Source organism: Onychomys torridus, chromosome X, assembly GCF_903995425.1.
Source record: "Onychomys torridus chromosome X, mOncTor1.1, whole genome shotgun sequence".
In the NCBI taxonomy this organism is placed as follows: domain Eukaryota; kingdom Metazoa; phylum Chordata; class Mammalia; order Rodentia; family Cricetidae; genus Onychomys; species Onychomys torridus.
The window spans coordinates 35,238,526-35,258,256 of record NC_050466.1 but is presented as its reverse complement, the minus strand read 5'-3'; the positions used below and the strand labels follow the sequence as shown (position 1 = coordinate 35,258,256).

The window sequence follows — 19,731 nt, the reverse complement described above, 5'->3', positions numbered from 1 at the left end:
GTACACAAGGATAAACGGTCAAAATTCATTAAACTGTATTCTTAATATGCACATATGTTGTATGTCATTGTATTTAAATTATAACTCTATGGTAACAATCTGGCTAAATAAAGGAACTGAAATCTAGACTGATGAATAATTAATTCTACCAGGGTTCTGGGCATTAAAATGACTAGAGGTTTGTCTTTGGTGTTTACTTCTACAAGATTATACAGAAAACTAAGCTCTTTTTCTAAACTGGAATCATTTAAATTATTTTGTGAATGTAGAAAATGTACATTTTATTCTAGAAAACTAAAAAAATGTTAAATAGGAGGCATGAAAAAGCCTCAAGAGATATGGGAATGGAATACATCCAAGATGCTGGTAATGGAGCCAAAAGTACTGACATAATCTTTAAACAATTTAAAACCCAGGCTCTCACTCCCTAATGGGGCCTTAATGACACAGATATGCTTGAATTTTTGTATGCGTATGGTAATTTAATTTAAAGTACTTGCAAAAAATGGAGGTGAAAATCTAGTAAACAGAATATAGTAAGCAGTGGCTTCGAATCATGAGGGCAAGTGTATTTTTCTAAACATACAAAGTTACTTTGTTGTTGTTTTATCACAAAAGCATTCTGAACAGAGAGGATTTGGTCTTTAGAAAGGCTGAGGAAGAAAAGATATATTCTCCCCTTATCCCAGAGGGGAAGGCGGCTTCTAGAGAAGCGAAGTGTCAAGCACACTGCATTTCATTTCAACCCTGTGCTTTCCCCAAACGCTTCCACCCCAACAAGCACACGGACAAGCAAGGAATACTCTCATAGAATTCTCCAAATCATCTCAAGGACATCAAATACTAAAGTTTCTTCAATAAATAAGTCCATATCTAAACAATTAGCCATGTCATTTAGGCTCTGGGTTCTCTCCATCCAGCCAGTTAGTAGGATTACCAGTGGTGACTGGTTCCCTGGGTTTGCAAAGGAATTGGTGGGAATGGCCTTCTCCACTACACTTATGGAGAGGCAGGTTTTACATTCTGCTTCAGGAAGGCAAAACAACTGTTCTGGGGCTGCAGCTGTAGCTCAGTGGTAAAGTATATGGTTAGCATGTACAAGTCGCAGGGTTCATCCCTAGAATTCCCCCAACACACAGACACACTCCAATGTGCACACATTCACACATTGAGTTGTTTCATTAAACTGCACTATCATGTTTTATCATTAAGGATACTTATGATCGAAGTTGTACCACATCCGAAAGAGCCAGGCACTCTCTGCTTTGGTAGTTCTCCTTTCATTTTCAGGAACCCCCTGTAAACAGACGATACATAAATCAATAGCCAAGATGCACACAGGTTTATTTAGTCATTCCTTTGTAGATTCAGAAATAGAGCCTTCATGAAAGAGAGTGTCCAACATGGATAACATTAGACATTTGGTGGCTTGTATACTGTAGCTTTCGTACAGGAAACTGAAAGGCTTTTCTAAGCATCTCTATGACTCAGGCAGCTTACTAATTTATCATTCTATTACCACTTAAAAGTCAATGTGGGGTCAATTAAAGAAAAGAAGGCCATGAATTCAAGAGGGAGAACAAGGAGTGGGTATACGGGAGAAGTAGAAGGGAGGAAAATGAAGTAGGGAAACAATTCAAAAATACTATAAGAAATCAATGTGGGGCCTATGGAGATGTCCCTGTGAGAAAAGTACTTGCCATACAAGCATGAAGAATTGAGTTCAAATCCTCAGAACTCACATGAAGCCAGGCATAGCAACATTTCTCTGTAACTCCAATGCTAATAGAGTGAGATAGAAAGTGAAGACAGGAGACTCTCTAGAAGCTCATGGACTGGCTAGCCTGTTGTACATAGCAATCAACATCAAAGAGATCCTATTCTACTCTACCCAAGGCTGCACTCTGACCACCACATGTACTGTGGCACATGCAGACTCGCATGCGCGCGCGCACACACACACACACACACACACACACACACACACACACACACAGATTAACGAAAAGCCAGGATAGGCTGATTTACCTCCTCAATCTAAAAGATCTGCACTGTCGGTGCAGTGGCACTTACAGAAGAAAACATCTCACCCTACACTTGGAGAGCTGTGTCATAGACTTCAAAAATAACTGGTATTTTCAAAGTTGCTACTATGTTCAGAACATGGTGGCAAAAAGAAAACAAGGAAATGCTATGGTAGAACTCACTGGCCAGAGGGAGACTAACACAGCAAGCAGGCAGCTTCTAAAATAGCTTACGAAAGTATGACATGTCCTTATATGTAAAATGGTATGGTCAGTAATTAGACCATTAGGCTAGCTAGCTCTAGTCTTGGCTCACTGACATTAGCTAATTGAGGCAAACCTCCTTCCTTCTCTGAACCTGAATTTCTTCACATATAACATGCAAGCAATACAGATTCCCCAAGGCCCTTTCCAGAACTAATGTTCCATGGTTCTGTGATTTTTCTAAGGACAGAGTTTAGAGTCTGGGTTTGTCTCTTTCCTGCCCTCTCAATCTCCAAATAGCTTACTTTGCCCCTCAACATGAATCAACACATACACAAAAAAACTATAAAAATATCTGAGAACACTGCATGTGCTCACAAGCACAAAAGAACTTCTGAACTTGCTTTTACATCATTAAGTTTCTCATGCCTTCACTTCTTATTTTCTTGTTTAATTTTTGGTGCTGGGGATGGCCAGGACCTCGTGCAAACTAATTACATATTCTACCAGTGAGCTATACTTCTAGCCCACAGAACTACCTTATTTTAAAATTTTTGCCTTCACTTTTTAAATTTCCCTGCTATTACTACTACTCCTTTTAGTATTGTATTATTGTTATTATTACTATTATCATTTTTGGTGTGTTAGAAGTTATTGTCTTCCAGCATGGGTTCCAGAGATTGAACTCAGGACATCAGACTTGCTCAGCAAGCACTTTTACTCACTGAGCCTTCTCGTTGGCCCTGCCTTCATTTCTTGTAAAACGAATCATGTATAGACCTTACCATATAACTACTGCACACCTCTAAGTTCCATTCTGACTAGAATGTTCCTTGAGCCTCATATGGACTGGGTAAACAATGCAATTGAGATGTCCATGGAGTTTTTAATTTTTTTAATTGTATTGATTTTCATTAGTGTGTGTGCGCGCCACAGGATGCAGGTATAGGTTTGAGAACAACTTTGTAAAATCACTTCTTTCATTGCACCCTTTAACAAGGGTTCCAGGGATCAGACTCAGATTGTCAGGCTTTGCCAGCAAGCGCTTTTACCCACTGGGCCATCTTGCTAATGTCTGTCCAAAGGGTTCTGAAAGCAATGGAAAAATATTTCTTTCTGTTTGCCACAACTGATAGTCACCTATCTGGCTCTTTCCCTTATTTCTCCTCTGTGGTGACAGGGGGAACAGGGCTGGTGGAAACATACTTGACTCAGGAGCTGTGTAAATGTAATGTTTTGTCACTACTGAGACGTAAGCACCCCTTGGATCTACCCCAGAAGCTTGGCTGGATGAAAAAAGTATATAATCTGGTTTGTCCGGGGAATTCTACTTTAAGATTCTGACCACAAAATGGGCAAGTACTTACTATATCACATGCATACACGCACACAGTCATCGCTCAAAATTAGCACTTGGGAAATGAATTGAGTAAATGCTTTCTTTTAAAGCACACCCTGCAGAAAAAATATACCACGGCTTGTTTCAGAAAACAATAAGAATTATGTTTCAAAAGATCCATTCTATCTTCAAAAACCTCATTTGTGATTTCTCATCCAAAGGGTAATATGTAGTAGAGAATCACTCATTCAGTGTTGCTCGGAAACCATTAAAAAGAGGGTGGAAAATACCAGAAAAGGGTGGTCAGTCTCACGAGGGCAGACAGTTTCGCTGTGCTCAGCCCATAAGTCTGGAGATCATAGGAGCAGCTGAGAAACTGACACACGGAAGGAAGGGAGGGAGGGAGGGAGGGAGGGAGGGAGGGAGGGAGGAGCTGTGTTGAAAAGGCTGAGGCTTAGGTTAAGAGAGTGTAACCCCCCAAAAATGCAGGGGGACCAGCTGGACATTCAGAGGATTCTGGGCAGTTCTCAAGGGCAGCTGCTGCTCATCCAATTGGAAAGTTGTACAGGAAGAGCAGCTGGAGTGGGGCTGACATCAGAGACAAGCCTTCATGTGCAACCCGAGTGGAGAAAGGCTGCCTGCACCACGGCACTTGCTTGAACACCCAGGAGCACTTCAGAGCCTGTTCTCCTCGGTGGGAAAACCCACCCAGGATGGCCACAGATAGGAAAGCTATCACCCTTGATAGCCACTTGCTGCCTAAACTACGGTTCTGTTTCATGGAGCAGGGAGAAAAGCCAGAAATGTCAGGTAAAAGCAGAGGCAAACAAAACAGTATCTACAAAGTAGCATGAAGTCAAACGATTGAACACTGGACAACACAAGCACATATTTACCAAATGGTCTTGGTCTGAATCAACACCAACCCTAAAGGAAAAACACAAAGAGCAGATGAGATTTTGGAAGCCAATAGAAGGTCTACTCATGTTGTCAAATATTTTTCTCAACACAGAAGCTCCAGAACGGTTAATGTTCCCTTTTCCCTACAGGCTGGGGTGGACATTTCTGGCACCTGTCCCTTTCTTTAGCAACAGCCTTGGGTCTAAGGCAAGCAGGGCAAATGTTCTATTCCCCAAACCCCACTTACCAGTTTCAGTAAAACAGCATTTCTTCTCTGAATGTTAGTCCACTCTAAGTGGTGAGGGAGAGAAACTGCCCCAACTGCTCAGTGAGAATGATTAGAAAGTTTCCAAAGCAAAGCTGGACCACTGCTCTCATGGAAGCATTGGGAAGATAACAGAAGGGCGTCCAGTTGTAGGGACTGCAGGGCATGGCTGGACATCAGCCTTGGTTCTTGGTAATTCTCGTGTACCTACATCAGATCCCTTCTCTGGGCATCCCAGGGAACCACTTCCTTAGCCAGTTCTGGTCTCCACTCTAGTCTCGGAACATGCCAACTCTGCTCTTTCTCCTGTCCTGCCTGTCAGGTCTCCTCTCCTTGCCATCCCTGCTGTTCCAGTCCTCATTCTGACTCATGGGTTCTGTTGAGTAAGCCTTTCCAGCTGCCAGGCTCTCCCCTAGAGTTAACTCAGGCTAGCATGGAACTCTCTAGGTCACTGCTTTCACAGAAGCTTCTGAGAACTGCTCACAACCCTGAGGATCATGTCTAAAGTCCTTTGCAGGACATTGCAATCTCTCTCCATACTACGGGCCACCCTTTCCTCCAACCTACCTTGCCACCCCACTGCCGGTTATTGTCTTCCATGTGCCCCATAATACCCTAACCATTCCTCTCCCCAGGCCCCTGACAGCTCCAAGAGTCAATGCATTCTTTTTACTCAGGCCACTCACTCCCTCGGGTTGCAATTTGTGTCCCCTCGGGTTTTCTACTCAATTGTCAAGTGCCAAAGAAGCTGCTCCATGAGACGTTCACACAGAATCACCTCCCCTTTGTGCTTCTGCAGCACTAAGTTCTTTATCAGAAACACATATCACAGTACAGTATAGTTATTTACCTGTCCATCTCCCCAAAAAGACTGTGAGCTCCTTGAGGGTAAAGGCCATGTCTCAATTCATCTCTGTATCCCCAGAGTCTAGCATAGTACCTGACATACAATAGGTGCTCAAATGTTTATTGATTCGGTTACCAACCACAGACAGCACAGACAACACAGCAGTACAAGAAGCTGTTAGCAACATCTGCAAAGACAACACTCAAAGGAGGAAAATGATACAAAACTCTATCTGGAAGGCAAGGGAGTCATGGTCCAAGTATTAGAAAACAGGTAGCAATGGCCAGATTCAGAATTCAAACAAAGGTTCATTTTCACTTTGTTAAAAATGGCCAGACACTGTGTACTAGCTTCCCAGTCACAGTGGACTCTCACCACATTTATGCATCTCAAGTGACATCTAGTGGTCTAGATGATAGAACATTTAAACATTCAAGTGGCACATTATCCAGAACGAATGTAATAAACATTTACAGAGCACTTATTATTTGCCAGGCACTGCACTAGGCACAGGGCATAGACATGAATTAAACATGTTCCCTGTCCTCAAGGAGATCACAGACTAGTGGGGAAACAGACCCAACTACAGCCAACTCACAGAGTTTGCTCTTGAGGCAGGATGGGTTCAGGACTACTCCAGGATAATGTCTGGCTATGTGAGCTCAATCAGGCTGTGTGGCCCTAAGGACTGTAATTCTGCCACCCAGAAAATCGGGTTAGTATCACCACAAAATGTTGCTGCAAGGATTAAATGGGAGAATGAACTGAGAAACTTGTAAAATGCTTAATGCATCACTTGCGCTAAGTGGTAGGTAGCTCTTCTAGCAATACAGCATTACAAGGAGGAATGGGATAATTGCTGTGATAGACCCAATGCTACACAGCAACTCCAAGAAAAAGGAATGGGGGAGGGCAGGAGGAAGGGTGGTTTTGTCAATTCCTAAGAATGAAAGAGAATCCCAAGCCAAGCAATGGCTCAGAGTCAAAGAAATGCAAAACATGTGTGCTAGCTGACCGATAGGGTGCCAAATGTGACTGTCACAAATTATGTGAAAGGATGCAAGCAGATCAATTCATTGGAGATCCACTGCTCCCGAGACAGAGGACATGATCTTCTTACACTGGAAATTAGATCATGTCACTCTCTTGCTTTAATATCCTCACGATTTCCTCTGTATTTTCAAATTCAAAGTCTTCACTATATACTATGAGACTCTACAACAGGAGGGACAAACTACAGCCCTCATGCACTTCCAGTAGTAAATAAGGTCTGGATGGAACACAGCCATACTATGTGATTTCATATCACCCGTGACTGCTTGTGACACCAGATCTGGATGGCTGAGACAGATCACATGACTGGGGAAGTCTAAAATCTTTGCTTCTGGCCCTTCACAGTTGTTTTTCAGAATTCTGACCCTTTAGGGTCTTGTCCACCTTTTTTTTTTCTACTTACCATTTGATCACTCTCATCCTGTAAGCTTTTCTCTGTGTCAAACAGGCCACATCTGCTCCTGCCTTGGGGCCTTTGCTGCTGGACTGCTCTGTCTGGACTGCTTTTCCTGGTCGTCGTTGAACTGGCAGAGTCTTGCCACTCAAACTGAGCTCAAATATAACCTTTCCAAGAGACCTTCCCTGGCTTCTTCATATTATATATACCACATTCCCAGTCACCATCACAGCATCTTAATTTCAACCACATTTAGTATCATCTAAAATGGTCATGTTCGTTTTTTTATTTACTAGGTTTTTTAAAATCACTTTTCCCACTAAATAGGAACATAGACCATTTCTATCTTTTTACTGCCACTGTCCTTTTGAATAAGGTTACTTCATTTTAGCACTACTGACATTTGGGGCCATATAGTTCTTTTATTGCAGGCCTAGACAGTAGCCAATTCTGTACCCTGTATGATGCTAAACAGGGTGCTGGCCTCTGCCTACTAGGTAGTAACAGCAGTCCTTTCTCCTAGTTGTAACTGTCAAAAATTTCTCCAAATACTGTCAATTATCCCCTGAGGGAATAAAATAATCTGCTAAGAAGTTGAAACAAGGAGTGTCCACCAAACTGTTAGTGCTCAGTAAATATTAACTGAGTGACTGTGTAAAAGGCACACTTAAAATGTTGTGCAAAGAGCTTTGCAGATACTACTAGCTCACCAAATTCTCACAATTAATTCCAGGAAACAGGTGTCATGCCCCAGATGTAGAAACTGAGGCTCTGAATAGTCAAAGGCCTTGCCCAAAATTAAGAAGGAAAGATCAAGAATGTAAAGGTTAAGTTGGTCTATACAGAAATATTCAACAATCCCAACTCATCAGCAATTTCAAAATTATACCACTAAAAAGCTGGAGGAAGAGAAGAGACGCTTAAAATATAGCCTTTGCCTTTCCTCCCAAATATAGGTGGGAAGGAAAAAAAAACCTTTTAGGCTTTAAATGCCAATAGAAAGATAAACTAATAATAATCATAGCAATAGTAAATGCCATGCAAATAATGACATTTTCTATTTATGTTAATATTGAGAAGTTACTAATAGTTAAAATAGAGAAAATGGAAGATTTGTGATATAACTATTAAGTAAATGTGATAAATAACACGTTAAGCCAATACATGTTTAGAAAAATTAAAGCAACAATGTGAGTTAAAATATAAAAATTAAGAGTATATGTTTCACAACTATTTGACAGGCTAGTCTTCACCACAGTCAATAAAGTATCCAGTAAGGACTATAAAAATCTATAGCCTCACTTGAGAGTGGAAGGACATGGGAGGGGTTGGAGGGTACCTGGGAGGGACTGGAGGGAGGAAAGTGATAAACTTCTATTTTAATTAAAAACATATTTAAAAGTTAACATACAACCTTTGTTCACAAACAGGCCAAAACACTGCAATAGAACAAGAAACCAAGAAGTAATCTAAAACTACAAGGCAATGGATATAATTAAGCTTCCAATTGTGCTGCAAGGTAGGAAAGATGGGGCCAGCCAGGGAGCTTTCAAATGCAGTGATGTAAAGAAAAGCCAGTCTGAGTAGGTGGGATTTTCTTTCTCTTTTGAGGAGGAAGCTAAAGCATGGGAATTTTGTTCGCTCTGTGTAGAGGGCAGTAATGGGAACAGAACTGATTCTCCACTGATGAGAATGAGATTCTCCATTGTTCTTCTAAGCTATCTGACATTTTGTTTTACTCTCCAGTTACAAGCTTTTGTGAAAAGAAAGGAGTTTACTTCTTTCAAAATTTACCACACTTATTTCTTAATGCACCTTATCTGAAGTAACTAAGAACAGAGGCTCCTCTGTCTACCATTTAATTATCTATATGATATTGAACAATTAACAATCTTTTAAAGCCTACATTTTCTTATAAAATAGATATTATGATTAGATAAACAAGTTAAACACACTTAACAGAATGCCTGGCACATAGTAGGTGCTTAATAAATGTTAAGTCCTCTTACAAGTAGTAAGTAGGATTATGAAAACATTATTGGATGTATAAAAGCATATGCTGCACTATATTATCTACTATACACAGAAATAGCACAAAAATTAGAAGAAAGGGACTTGAATAGTAAAGAGAGATTAAGACATTGACAACATTCACTGTGTAATTAAGGGCTAGCTTGTCTTTGTAATGTTAAAAGGCATAATAGAAAGTAAAAGAAACAGATGACACATTCTCTATTAGGTGAAACACTGATTTTCCGAATGAGGCCCATATACTCTGGAAGCTTGGCAGCTTTTAATATCTATGATGTTTCAGCCAAACACAGAACTACAATCTACAAAGGCTTCAGACAGAAGCTGCTGTATCCATGGAAACAAATGCAGAACTCGAGGTACAAGAGAGCGTTCAAACTGAATACATTAAGCAGAACACACTGAAGACCATGACTACATCACTTTGGCCTTGGTAGGTTTGTTAGGTTAGAAATGGTGCTGATCAGAAAGATGAAAAAGAATGATAATGTCTAGGACTGATTAGAATTGGGGTAAAATGGACTCTCACACACTGCCCTAAACACATGCATATCTTATGGATTAATCAATTCCACTTCTGGAAATATATCCTAGAGAAATAATTAAACAAGAGCAGGGTGGCACATTGGCTTCAGAGCATTCATTTGTTAATAGTAACAGCAAAACCCTCAGATGGAAATAGCTATAGCCTAAAAACAATATAAAACTACAACAATAGGGATTCATACAGCTATTCAAATAATATGAAGATGTTTACCAGGGCAAATGCCCATGCTGTGATACATTTAAAACCAGTTTGGAAGAGCACTTTAATGTTATCCGTTTGCTAAAATGCATAGCAAAGGTCTGGGATGCTAACCTTCAGAGTAGTAATAATGCTTTTCAGTTCTTTTTTCTTACAGTTTCTTTTTTCTATATTATGCTATGTACTTTTTATGAAGGAAAAATGAAAATAGATTTGGCAAAGCTTAAAATCTTCTCATGACTAAAAATAAAAGTAAACTGAATTAAAATGGAATATGAGGTCCCCATTTCCTACTTACCTTATATGCAAGCATGACAACATGGCAGTAGTGCCACCACCAAATACCCACACAGTAAAAAATACAATTAGAAGTGTGGTGCTGAACATCATTTGTCGTGCGTAAGTGGCAGTGTCACGAATGGCCAAGGCAAATGCCATTGCACCACGAAGGCCTACAGAGAATAGAAGGGAGATTTCTTCAATAGCTCATCGCCAATGTAGACTATATAAACTCAGACATATAAAACATAACTTCCTCGGGTGGTTGTGGTACACGTCTTTAATCCCAGCACTTGAGAGGCAGAGGCAGGCAGATCTCTGTGAGTTTGAGGCCAGCCTTGTCTACACAGCAAGATCCAGGACAGCCACCAAAACTACACAGAAAAATCGTGTCTCAAAAAAACAAAAAAACAAAAAACCAAAACCACAAACAAAAAACCCATAACCCCAAAACTTGAGAGCATATAGACAAATGTGAAATAAATATTTAGCATACATAAAGAATGACTGATAGAGTTAATAAATAATACTGACTTTCATTGATCATCTGTTTGATTTTTCAGACAGGGTCTTGCTACTCAAATTCACAATCCTCCTGCATCAGTCACCCAAGTGCTGGGATTGCATGTATCTGCTACCACATCCAGCATGATCTTTTAACAATTCTTTAAAACTTAGTAATTTATGTATAGTAAATTCAATTTATAATGTTTTGACAATGCATAGAAGGGTGTGACCAATGCTACAAAAGCAGAGCTAAAATTTTAGTCTCCCTGTCTAAATTATTTTGTGCCACTCATTAGCCCAACCTCCTCATCATCCTGGCCTGCTCTGCATCGCTTTTATTTTGTCTTTTAAAAGTATTATATCAATGGAATCATGCATGTAAATTTTGAGACTTCTTTCATTCAGCATAACACTTCGGAGACTCATCCATGCCACTATGTGAATAAAAGTTTGTCCTTTTTATCATTTAGTAATCAGGTCCTTCTGTGCCCCACTGGTCCACTGAAAGACAGACAAATGCTTGGTCTGGTGGTAAAGGTCAGTAATCCCAGATACACAGAAGGCTGCAGCAGTAGTGTCAGAGATGAATTCCAAGTCAGTCTGAACAACTTAGACCCATTCTTAAAGTGGAAAACGCTTTCTTAGGGGGAGAGGCTGGGGAGATATAGATATAGATGATATAGATATCTTAATGGTAGAGTGTTTGCTTGGCATGCCTGAGGCACTAGGTTCAATCTCCAGAATTGAAAAAAGGGAAAATAAGCAAGTTATTTGCAGGTTTTGGCAGTCATGGATAGAACTACTATAAACATCCACTTGCAGGTTTTTCTGTAAAAATGTATTCGTCTTTAACTTATTTACTTTGTGTGACATATTTTGAAATCAAAGATTTGGAAGCAAAGTGTGAAAAGTTCCCACAGAAGAGAATGGGAAATGATAAGGAGTTTTCTATTTAAGGGTTCAGTTTCAGTGTTTCTGACATAGAACCTCAGTCTCAGACTACAGAAGTTAGCATATGTGGCACAAATGGTAGCTTAGGCATAGGCCAGAGAAGAAATGGAAACTTACCAGCAAACATCATCATGTGTTGAAAATTTGATCCAATCTTACTTCTTCTACCCAAGTTAAGTAAGAGAGACAAGGGGTAAATATTGGCAGCTCTTCCCAAGAAAATAGCAATCTAAAATCATTAAGAGGTTAAGGATCATCTGTTTTACTACTGGTAATTTAAGCTATACATTCAAGGTGGTGCGTAAGTACCCTGTCTATTGACAACACTGTCTAACAAAGTGTTGTCTCCTAGAACGGTCTACCTATATCTACAGAGCAACTGGAATACAGTTAGAATTACTGGGGAACTGCCATTTTATTTTATTCCATTCAAATGAATTGAAATTGAAATAATCAGGGCTATGTCTGTGTCTGTGTGGGTGTAATGAAAGTAGAAGGAGGGTTGGAAAGATGCTCAGTGGTTAAGAGCACTGGCTGCTCTTCCAGAGGTCCTGAGTTCAATTCCCAGCAACCACATGGTAGCTCACAAGCGTCTATAGTGGGATCTGATGCCCTCTTCTGGCATAAAGTTGTACATGGAGATAGAGCACTCATACATTAAATAAATAAATAAATAAATCTTAAATTGAAATAATCACACATGGCTAGTAGTTAACAGACTTAATAGTGAATGTCTGGCATGTAGGAAATTAATTAAGTGAAGAAAAAGATGTCTAAAAGAGGACCTTTTTATTATTAACATCACAGACACATTCATTTCCACTGCAGTGTTGAGAAGAAGAAAAGCCAAGCTGGCTAAACTGCCCCTTTCTTCCTAAGAGTACAAAAAAGGGCAGCTCAGTCGCTTCATGTCCCTGAAATTCCTGCAAAGCCCTGCTGCAGCTCACTAAATGTGTACTTCCAACCTGCACAAAAGGTCAGATTTCATGTCAGTTCAGGTGGGTCTTAACTAAGAAACAGTTTGGGTGATTTTTTTTCCCATTCATTGTCTACAGAAACCTGTGCTTTATAATTTCAAATTTTACTGCAGGGTTTACAACATCATCCCCACCACATTTCCTGAAAAGAATAGAAAGGGAAACGTAATATTAAAAGCAAAGCAGCATGGCTAAAACAGTGCTGATGTAAACACCTTTCAAAGAGAGTGCAATTGCTAAGGCCAAAGGCTGTGTGCAAGAATCATATACTCATTGCCTGGGAATAAGAGGTAGAAGAAGGAGGGCAGGAGTTCAAAGTTGGCCTTGGATGAAAAGTGAGTTTGAGGCTAGCCTGGGCTACATGAAACCTCATCCAAAGAAAAAGAGAAAGAATGAAATGCTTGTTGATGGAGTTGTTTTCCAGGGAAGTGCTAGTTAACAGTACTAGCACTGGCATATAGCCATGTACCTCGAAACATTTCAAGCGAATAGTGTTTATACCATGGTGGTCCTGTATAATAATGGAGCTGAAAGATTCTCATTGCCTAATTACATCTCAACATTATTCATGTGTCTATGCTAATGTTAGCATAAACAGACCTACTATGCTGCCCTTCATATACAAGAACAACACACACAATTATGTGTAGTACACAGTAGCTGGTAATATGTGATTATTACTGGTTTTACATATTTACTATATTATGCTTTCTGTCATTATTTTAGTGCATTCTTTCTACTTACCAAACAAAGAGTTTGGATTGGGGAGATGGCTCAGTAAGTAAAGTCTGACAAACTTAGGTCAATTCCTAGGACCCACATTGTGGAAGGAGAGAACTGAGTCTTAAAAGGTGTTCTCATACGCTGGGAGGTAGTGGAGCATGCCTTTGATCCCAGCACTTGGGAAACAGAGCCAGGCAGATCTCTGTGAGTTCGAGGCCAGCCTGGTCTACAAAGTGAGATCCAGCAAAGGCACAAAGCTACACAGAGAAACCCTGTCTCGAAAAACCAAAAAAAAAAAAAAAAAAAAAAGTTGTTCTCAGACATCCACACATAACCCATGGCATTTGTAAAGACAAGTCTACTGTGAAATAGCATGCAGCAACAGCCTCATATATCTCATGTTTATCAACTGTTCTAACTGTATGGACAAGCTTCTTTGAATAATTGACTTATATCATGTAGGTTTTTGTAAACATATTCTATGATGCTCCCACAGTGACAAAACTGCCTGATAACACATTTCTCCAACTGTATCTCCACCTTTAAGTAGCACATGAGCATCTACATATACTGCAACTGAACAACTAAATAACTGAATGGAAGATGCTAGCAGTCAAGTTCTTTATCCTGGGAATGGAAGTGTACAAACCAGCAAGGGAAGACAGTTGACTGGTAATGGTAAGAGCTTACAGTTGGAGACATTAGTACAAACTCATAACAGGAGATGCTGATGGTTACAAACAGAAATATTTATGGATGTGTGTATATGTACATGACTTACTATACACATGGATAACACCTTCTTCTGTCCATGGACAGGGTCTAGAACAGCCTTTAATACAGTTTCTTACGTTGTAGTGACCCCCAACCATAAAATTATTTCTTTGCTACTTCATAACTGTAATTTTGCTACTGTTATGAACCGAAATTTAAATGTGTTTTCCAATAGTCTTAGGTAACCCATGAAAGGGTTGTTTGACCCACAAAGGGGTTGTGACCTATAGGATGAGAACCACTGATCTATAAGAAAGAACATCCAGTATCCTAAGTATACCCAAAACCCAGATCTTGGTTCCCAATACCATCTTCCCAATAAAAGGAACCAGAGCTCCTTGGAAAAATAGATAGATTTTGGGTATAAAGTGCACAAAATGAACAGAGGCATCTTATACTTCCAGAAAGTAAGAAGTGTTAAAAAACAAAACTCAAGTCCCCAAACCACGATGACAAAGTATGTCAAATGGAAGCGGGGGTCTATCAAACAAGCTTCTAATGGCTAAAGTTGGGACAATTTGAACAACAAAACTTTAAAAAATGTTGTAAATAATCCAATGTATAAAATAAGAAATAAGTATTGTTCAAATAAAGGATGCCAGAAATAAACAACTGGACAAAACATCAAATGAGGGAGAACAGATAAATCTCCTACATAAAGAATTACAAGCAATTTTGTAAACATTTAGTCCTCGGGGAGAGGAACCCTAACTCCACACTCCCTAAATGTGGGCTGCATGGGGTGACTTCTTTTCCAAGCAGGACAAGATAAAAAAAGATGAGCAACCCTGCAATGGGGAAACCTGGCAGCCATGTGATTAAAACTAACATCACCACATTAACGTGTTAATAAATACATGCCCTCGACACAATGGTAATGACACTTCATTTCCCTAGTATTCCTCCCAAAAATACATGTTACCCAGTGTGACCTTGGAATAACATGAGACAAATTTCAATTGAGGAACACTCTACAAAACACCTGGTCAGTACTCTCAAATTGTTTAGGGCTCACTAAAATTAAGGAACAACTGAGAAACTCAGTCAAATGGAATCCAAAGAAATCTACACAGCAAATGTAATGTGCTGTCCTGGGTAGGACCTTGATATAGCAACACCATGCTAGAGGAAGGCCATGAGACTCAGGATGAGCGTGAAGTTGAATTACTGGATCACTACAGGCATGTTCCTTGTGACAAATGTACTATGCTGATGTGAGGTGCTAACAGGGAACTGGGGTGTGAGCTATAGGACAGCTTTCTGTGCTATCTTCATTATTCTTTTCATAAATGTAAAATACACTAAAATTTAAAGTGTCTTTAAAAGTAATTCCATTAGAAAAAAGAAAAAGAAAATGTAACAGCAGCAAAAAGGCATGGGAGGCGGTGTGGCAACAGCTGCTAGTTTTCAAAAATCTGTACCTAGTCTTTTCTTCTAAGCACAAGACCCTCTTCCCCTTTAGCCCCAATTTTTGAGTACACAGCCACCCAGATAAAGAGTATGATTCTTAGCTTCCCTTGCAGGCAGGTGTAACCGGCATTGCTATGTGCAAGTGGTATGTATACTTCTGGGTAGTGCCCTTAAAGATAATTAATTAGGAGGCACAAGGGTCAGACGCCATGGACCACAAGAACTCAGGCAACTCTCTATGGAGGGCAGCACCAAGACTGCCCAAGTTCATAACAACTCCATAGTCACACAAGCTCAGCCTTTCACATAAGAAATAAACTTCTTCTGTCTATTTAACTCATTTAAACCCAGGTCAATTTGAGTCATTGTCACACAAAACCAAATATAACCCAGGCTACCAGAGATAGGACAGCTTTGACCTGTTAAGAATCTTTTTTTCTTTTTTTTTTTTGGCCGGAGCTGAGGACCGAACCCAGGGCCTTGTGCTTGCTAGGCAAGTGCTCTACCACTGAGCTAAATACCCAACCCCTTTTTTTCTTTTTTTATATTACAGTTCCCTCTCCCACCCCTTTACTCACCTCCCCCTCAGCCTACTCCACATTCACTCCTCGAAAAGGGTAAGGACTCCCATGGGGTGTCAGTAAAGCCTGGTACATTCAGTTGAGGCAGAACCAAGCCCCTCCCAGCTGCATCAAGGTTGAGCAAGTTGTTCGACCATAGGTAATGGGCCCCAAAAAGCCAGCTCACGCACCAGAGGTAGATCCTGATCCCACTGCCAGGGGCCTTCAAACAGACCAAACTATACAACTGTTACCCACATGCAGAGGGCCTAGTCCAGTCCCATGAAGGTTTCACAGCTGTCGGTCTAGAGTCTATGAGATCCCCTGCAAAAAGAATCATTTTCACAGATTCTTTATTGATAATCTTAGGTCCTAACAAACTCAGAAACCTTGCAATTAATTTAACCTTATTTCTAGGTTAACTACTATAGATTAAACTACTATGGCTACTCAAAAAAATTTCAACTAGTGATGAGCTCTGAAGCGATGTCTTCAGGCTAAGGCTCTCTCTTATTGACAGAGAGACTGCAGAAGACTTCAGAATAGCATTTCAATAAAATCTTACTTACATTGATCTTGTGTGGTTTTCATTTTTTTTTTAATTTACTGCTCTCTCTGTCAGAATCTGGATTCTTAAGTGTTTTTAATGCCTCTTTTGAAAATCACTTATTTACGTATTCATTTCCCTGACCACAATCTTTCCTTCCACATTTCAACTCCTCGGTTCTGATGGTTCCAGCTCCCTAGGCTAGGCTCTTCAGTCCAAAGACAACTCTAGTCTTGCCTCTGATGGTCAGCCCTCTTCTTTCTTTACTTCACTTCTTTTCCATGTGGTAGAGACACTCTTCCCACAGTCTACATCTATTTTGTTCTTTTCTGTTTCCATCACACTCACTCAACAAAACCACAAACTTCAATGGGCCCAATGTTTCTTTTTGTCCTATGCTTACTGCTAAGTCTTCCTGGACAGAGTCACATGACACAGAAGATTGGTATCTCACAAGTACCTATTCCTCAAAGTCAAATGCATCCCTATTTAATGTGCAGCAATCGGATTGCAATTCTTTGATTGACTCTCCCCTAACTCTACATGACTACTTCATAAATTTTCTATCTTCCCCCAAACTCTTATCTGTGGGAGCCAGCCTCCAAGATGGTCCCTAATGACCCCTGCCTCCTGTTATACTGTGTGATTCCCACTCACACTGTACCACAGTTGGTCTGTATGACCAGCAGAATATTGCAGAAGGGATGATGAGATTTCCGTTCCAACATTGGTCTATAAAGGGCACCTTGGCTTCCATCCTTAGACTCTTTCAGCTCACTCACTCTGGGAACCCATGCTGAAACTTCCTCTAAGGATAGGTCCTATAGAAAGATGGTCCTTTCTGTTGACAGCCATGAGTGAGGTTGCCATGGCTCCTCCAGCCCTAGATAAGTCCTCAGCACCATACCAGCAAAGCATGTCACTGTGAGGCTATGGAGCCAGAATCACTCAGCTATGATATTCCAGGATTCCTAATCCCCAGATACCGTGTGTGGTAAAGAATGGTAAGTTTCCAGACTATTTCTTACACAACAAATAACTTGTACACTTGGCTCTTCTACTCTCAGCAGGCAATATCACTTCCTACTTTATAATATAGAAGCCATCAGCTAGGAGTTCCACTTTCTCACCATATCTCCTTTACCAATTGGGGAAGCTGCCCTGTGCAGAGGCCACCTGTCCTCCTCATCTTGGCGTGAGGATGTCTTTCATGCTCTCAGAGTCTTTCTTTCAAGTTGCTTTTACTTTTTATTTATTTTATTACACTTAGTAGTCATGCGACAAGTGTGGAGGTCAGAAGCCAACTTTCAGGCGTCTGTTCTCAACTTCCATCCCAAGGGTCCCAAGGAATGAACTACAATCGTCAGTCATGGTGACAATCTTCTTTACTCTCAGAGACACTGTGCTAGCCCCTCAAGTTGGCTTTAAATGTGAAAGTGCTCATTTATATGACAGAGAAAAAGACCGGAGAGGATATGGCCTTATTCCAGCTTCCTCTTCTTTGCCACACTGCCCTGTGCCATAGATGCTAACTCTTCCCCATAGTCAAGCTTGCTCTCTCTCCTTTAGTAACTAAGGACAGTTCTTGTTCCTTCTGTCATGCTGTGCTGGAGATGGAAGTCAGAGGTTTCCTAGGGAAGCAGCTTGCCCCCAGGCTACTCCACTACTCCACTTTCCAATTTGATTTTGAGACAGGAGTGTATTAAGATGACCTGACACTTCAGATCTTCCCACCTTCACAGCAATTATAGTTAGGTGGTACCATGCCTACAGATGGACAAATACTTTTAAGTTTGTGGTTGGCAGAGAAGTAAGAGACTTCAGTCATTCCAATCTGTCACCGTTTTTGTGCAATAAATTTAAACAGAAATAGAACAGGAAAAAATGATTAGAATGGAATTGGGAAAAATAGTTGATATGCTTACTTGTTTTCTCAGGAAAAAAATCACACATTTAAGTATTTTATCAACCACATGAAGATCTCAATTAAAATTGTTTTCAAAACAGACACATGATAAAGGATACAAATGCTCCTACTACAAATGTTGGGTTGAAGACATGGTTCTGGAAGGTGAACAGCGTCAGCCCCATGTAGGAGAAGATGAAATTCTCCGCTAAGAAATTGAGAAGCTCAAACAACTGAAATGAAATTTAAAAGGTTCCAATACATAAGTGTCACATTGAAAATTTGAGTAACAGACATTTTAAATATTAAAGCCCATATATACACCTGAAAGCATGTGACTCTACACATGTAGAGATGATGTTTCCAAACCCACAGAAAGAGCCAGAAATGGTGTGTCCTCCGTCCCTCCAGCAGCTCCCTTTGCAGTCCTCATCATTGGTTATTCTTCTTGTCCAAACCCCATGTTTCTTTTGGAATGCCCTAGCCTAGGTTTCACCACTTTCTGTACATGATTCTGAAGCCTAAGTAGCAAGCACTTCCTGCCCATTTCTCATCTCCACCCAGTGAATCTCACTTAAAATGAGTTTCAAGATACTTTCCTCTCTGAGGTACAAAACACAGTTCAGCTACTTTTGCCCTGGCAGAGGATTTTGCATGACCACTGTAATATCAGTGGTTCCTGTCACCTTTACTTTTTCACTAGGTCTTAGCTTCTCATTTGATGGAAACAGGGCTCTCTATGATAGTATGATCCTAGCACCCTCCCCTGATACCTGTCAAGGTCCACCCATTCACATCCCTGTTTCTTCTGCAGGTATACGAGAATTTTCCAATAAAGTGAAGGCCCTTCATCAGCTCTACTTTCCCTTGACTTTTCCCGGGAGCCATCTGCCCCACAACAACAGGAAAGACAAAGAATCTGAGTTCAGGAGTCTAAATGCCTAGGCTTAAACCACATTTTCCCTACTTGCTAGCTCTATGGCTTTGAGCAAATTGGTTGGTGTTTTTGATTTTTGTTGTTGTTGGGATTCTTGGAACAGAGTTTTACCATGTAGCTTAGGGTGACCTTGAATTCCAGATTATCCTCTTCCATTTCCTAAGTACATGTGTTTGTGTGTGTGCTGTGTTGTGTATATGAATGTAGGCACACATGTCACAGAATTCATGTGAAGTTCAGGTGTCAATCTCAGGTATTAGTTCTTGCCTTCTACCTTCTCTGAGACAGGGGCTCACTGTTGATTTCTTTTTCCCTGTGGATAGCAGGCTAGCTGACTGTCAGGTTTCTGGAGATT

The 19,731-nt window shown here is 40.4% G+C and overlaps 1 protein-coding gene across 3 annotated transcripts in view; it reads right to left on the bottom strand.

Annotated features, from left to right (window-relative positions):
* Positions 1 to 19,731, bottom strand: part of Slc9a6 (solute carrier family 9 member A6) — a 62,759-nt gene that overhangs the window by 7,944 nt on the left and 35,084 nt on the right. For 2 of the 3 annotated variants that reach the window (XM_036174440.1, XM_036174439.1), the window contains 5 exons: positions 18,559 to 18,672; positions 11,660 to 11,771; positions 10,104 to 10,257; positions 4,464 to 4,494; positions 1,218 to 1,297 (listed from right to left, as the gene is read on the bottom strand). In XM_036174440.1, coding sequence (XP_036030333.1) covers positions 1,218 to 1,297; positions 4,464 to 4,494; positions 10,104 to 10,257; positions 11,660 to 11,771; positions 18,559 to 18,672 — 491 coding nt within the window. Of the gene's footprint in view, positions 1 to 1,217; positions 1,298 to 4,463; positions 4,495 to 5,582; positions 5,673 to 10,103; positions 10,258 to 11,659; positions 11,772 to 18,558; positions 18,673 to 19,731 lie in introns of all 3 variants that reach the window. The other variant, XM_036174441.1, reaches the window with a different exon arrangement.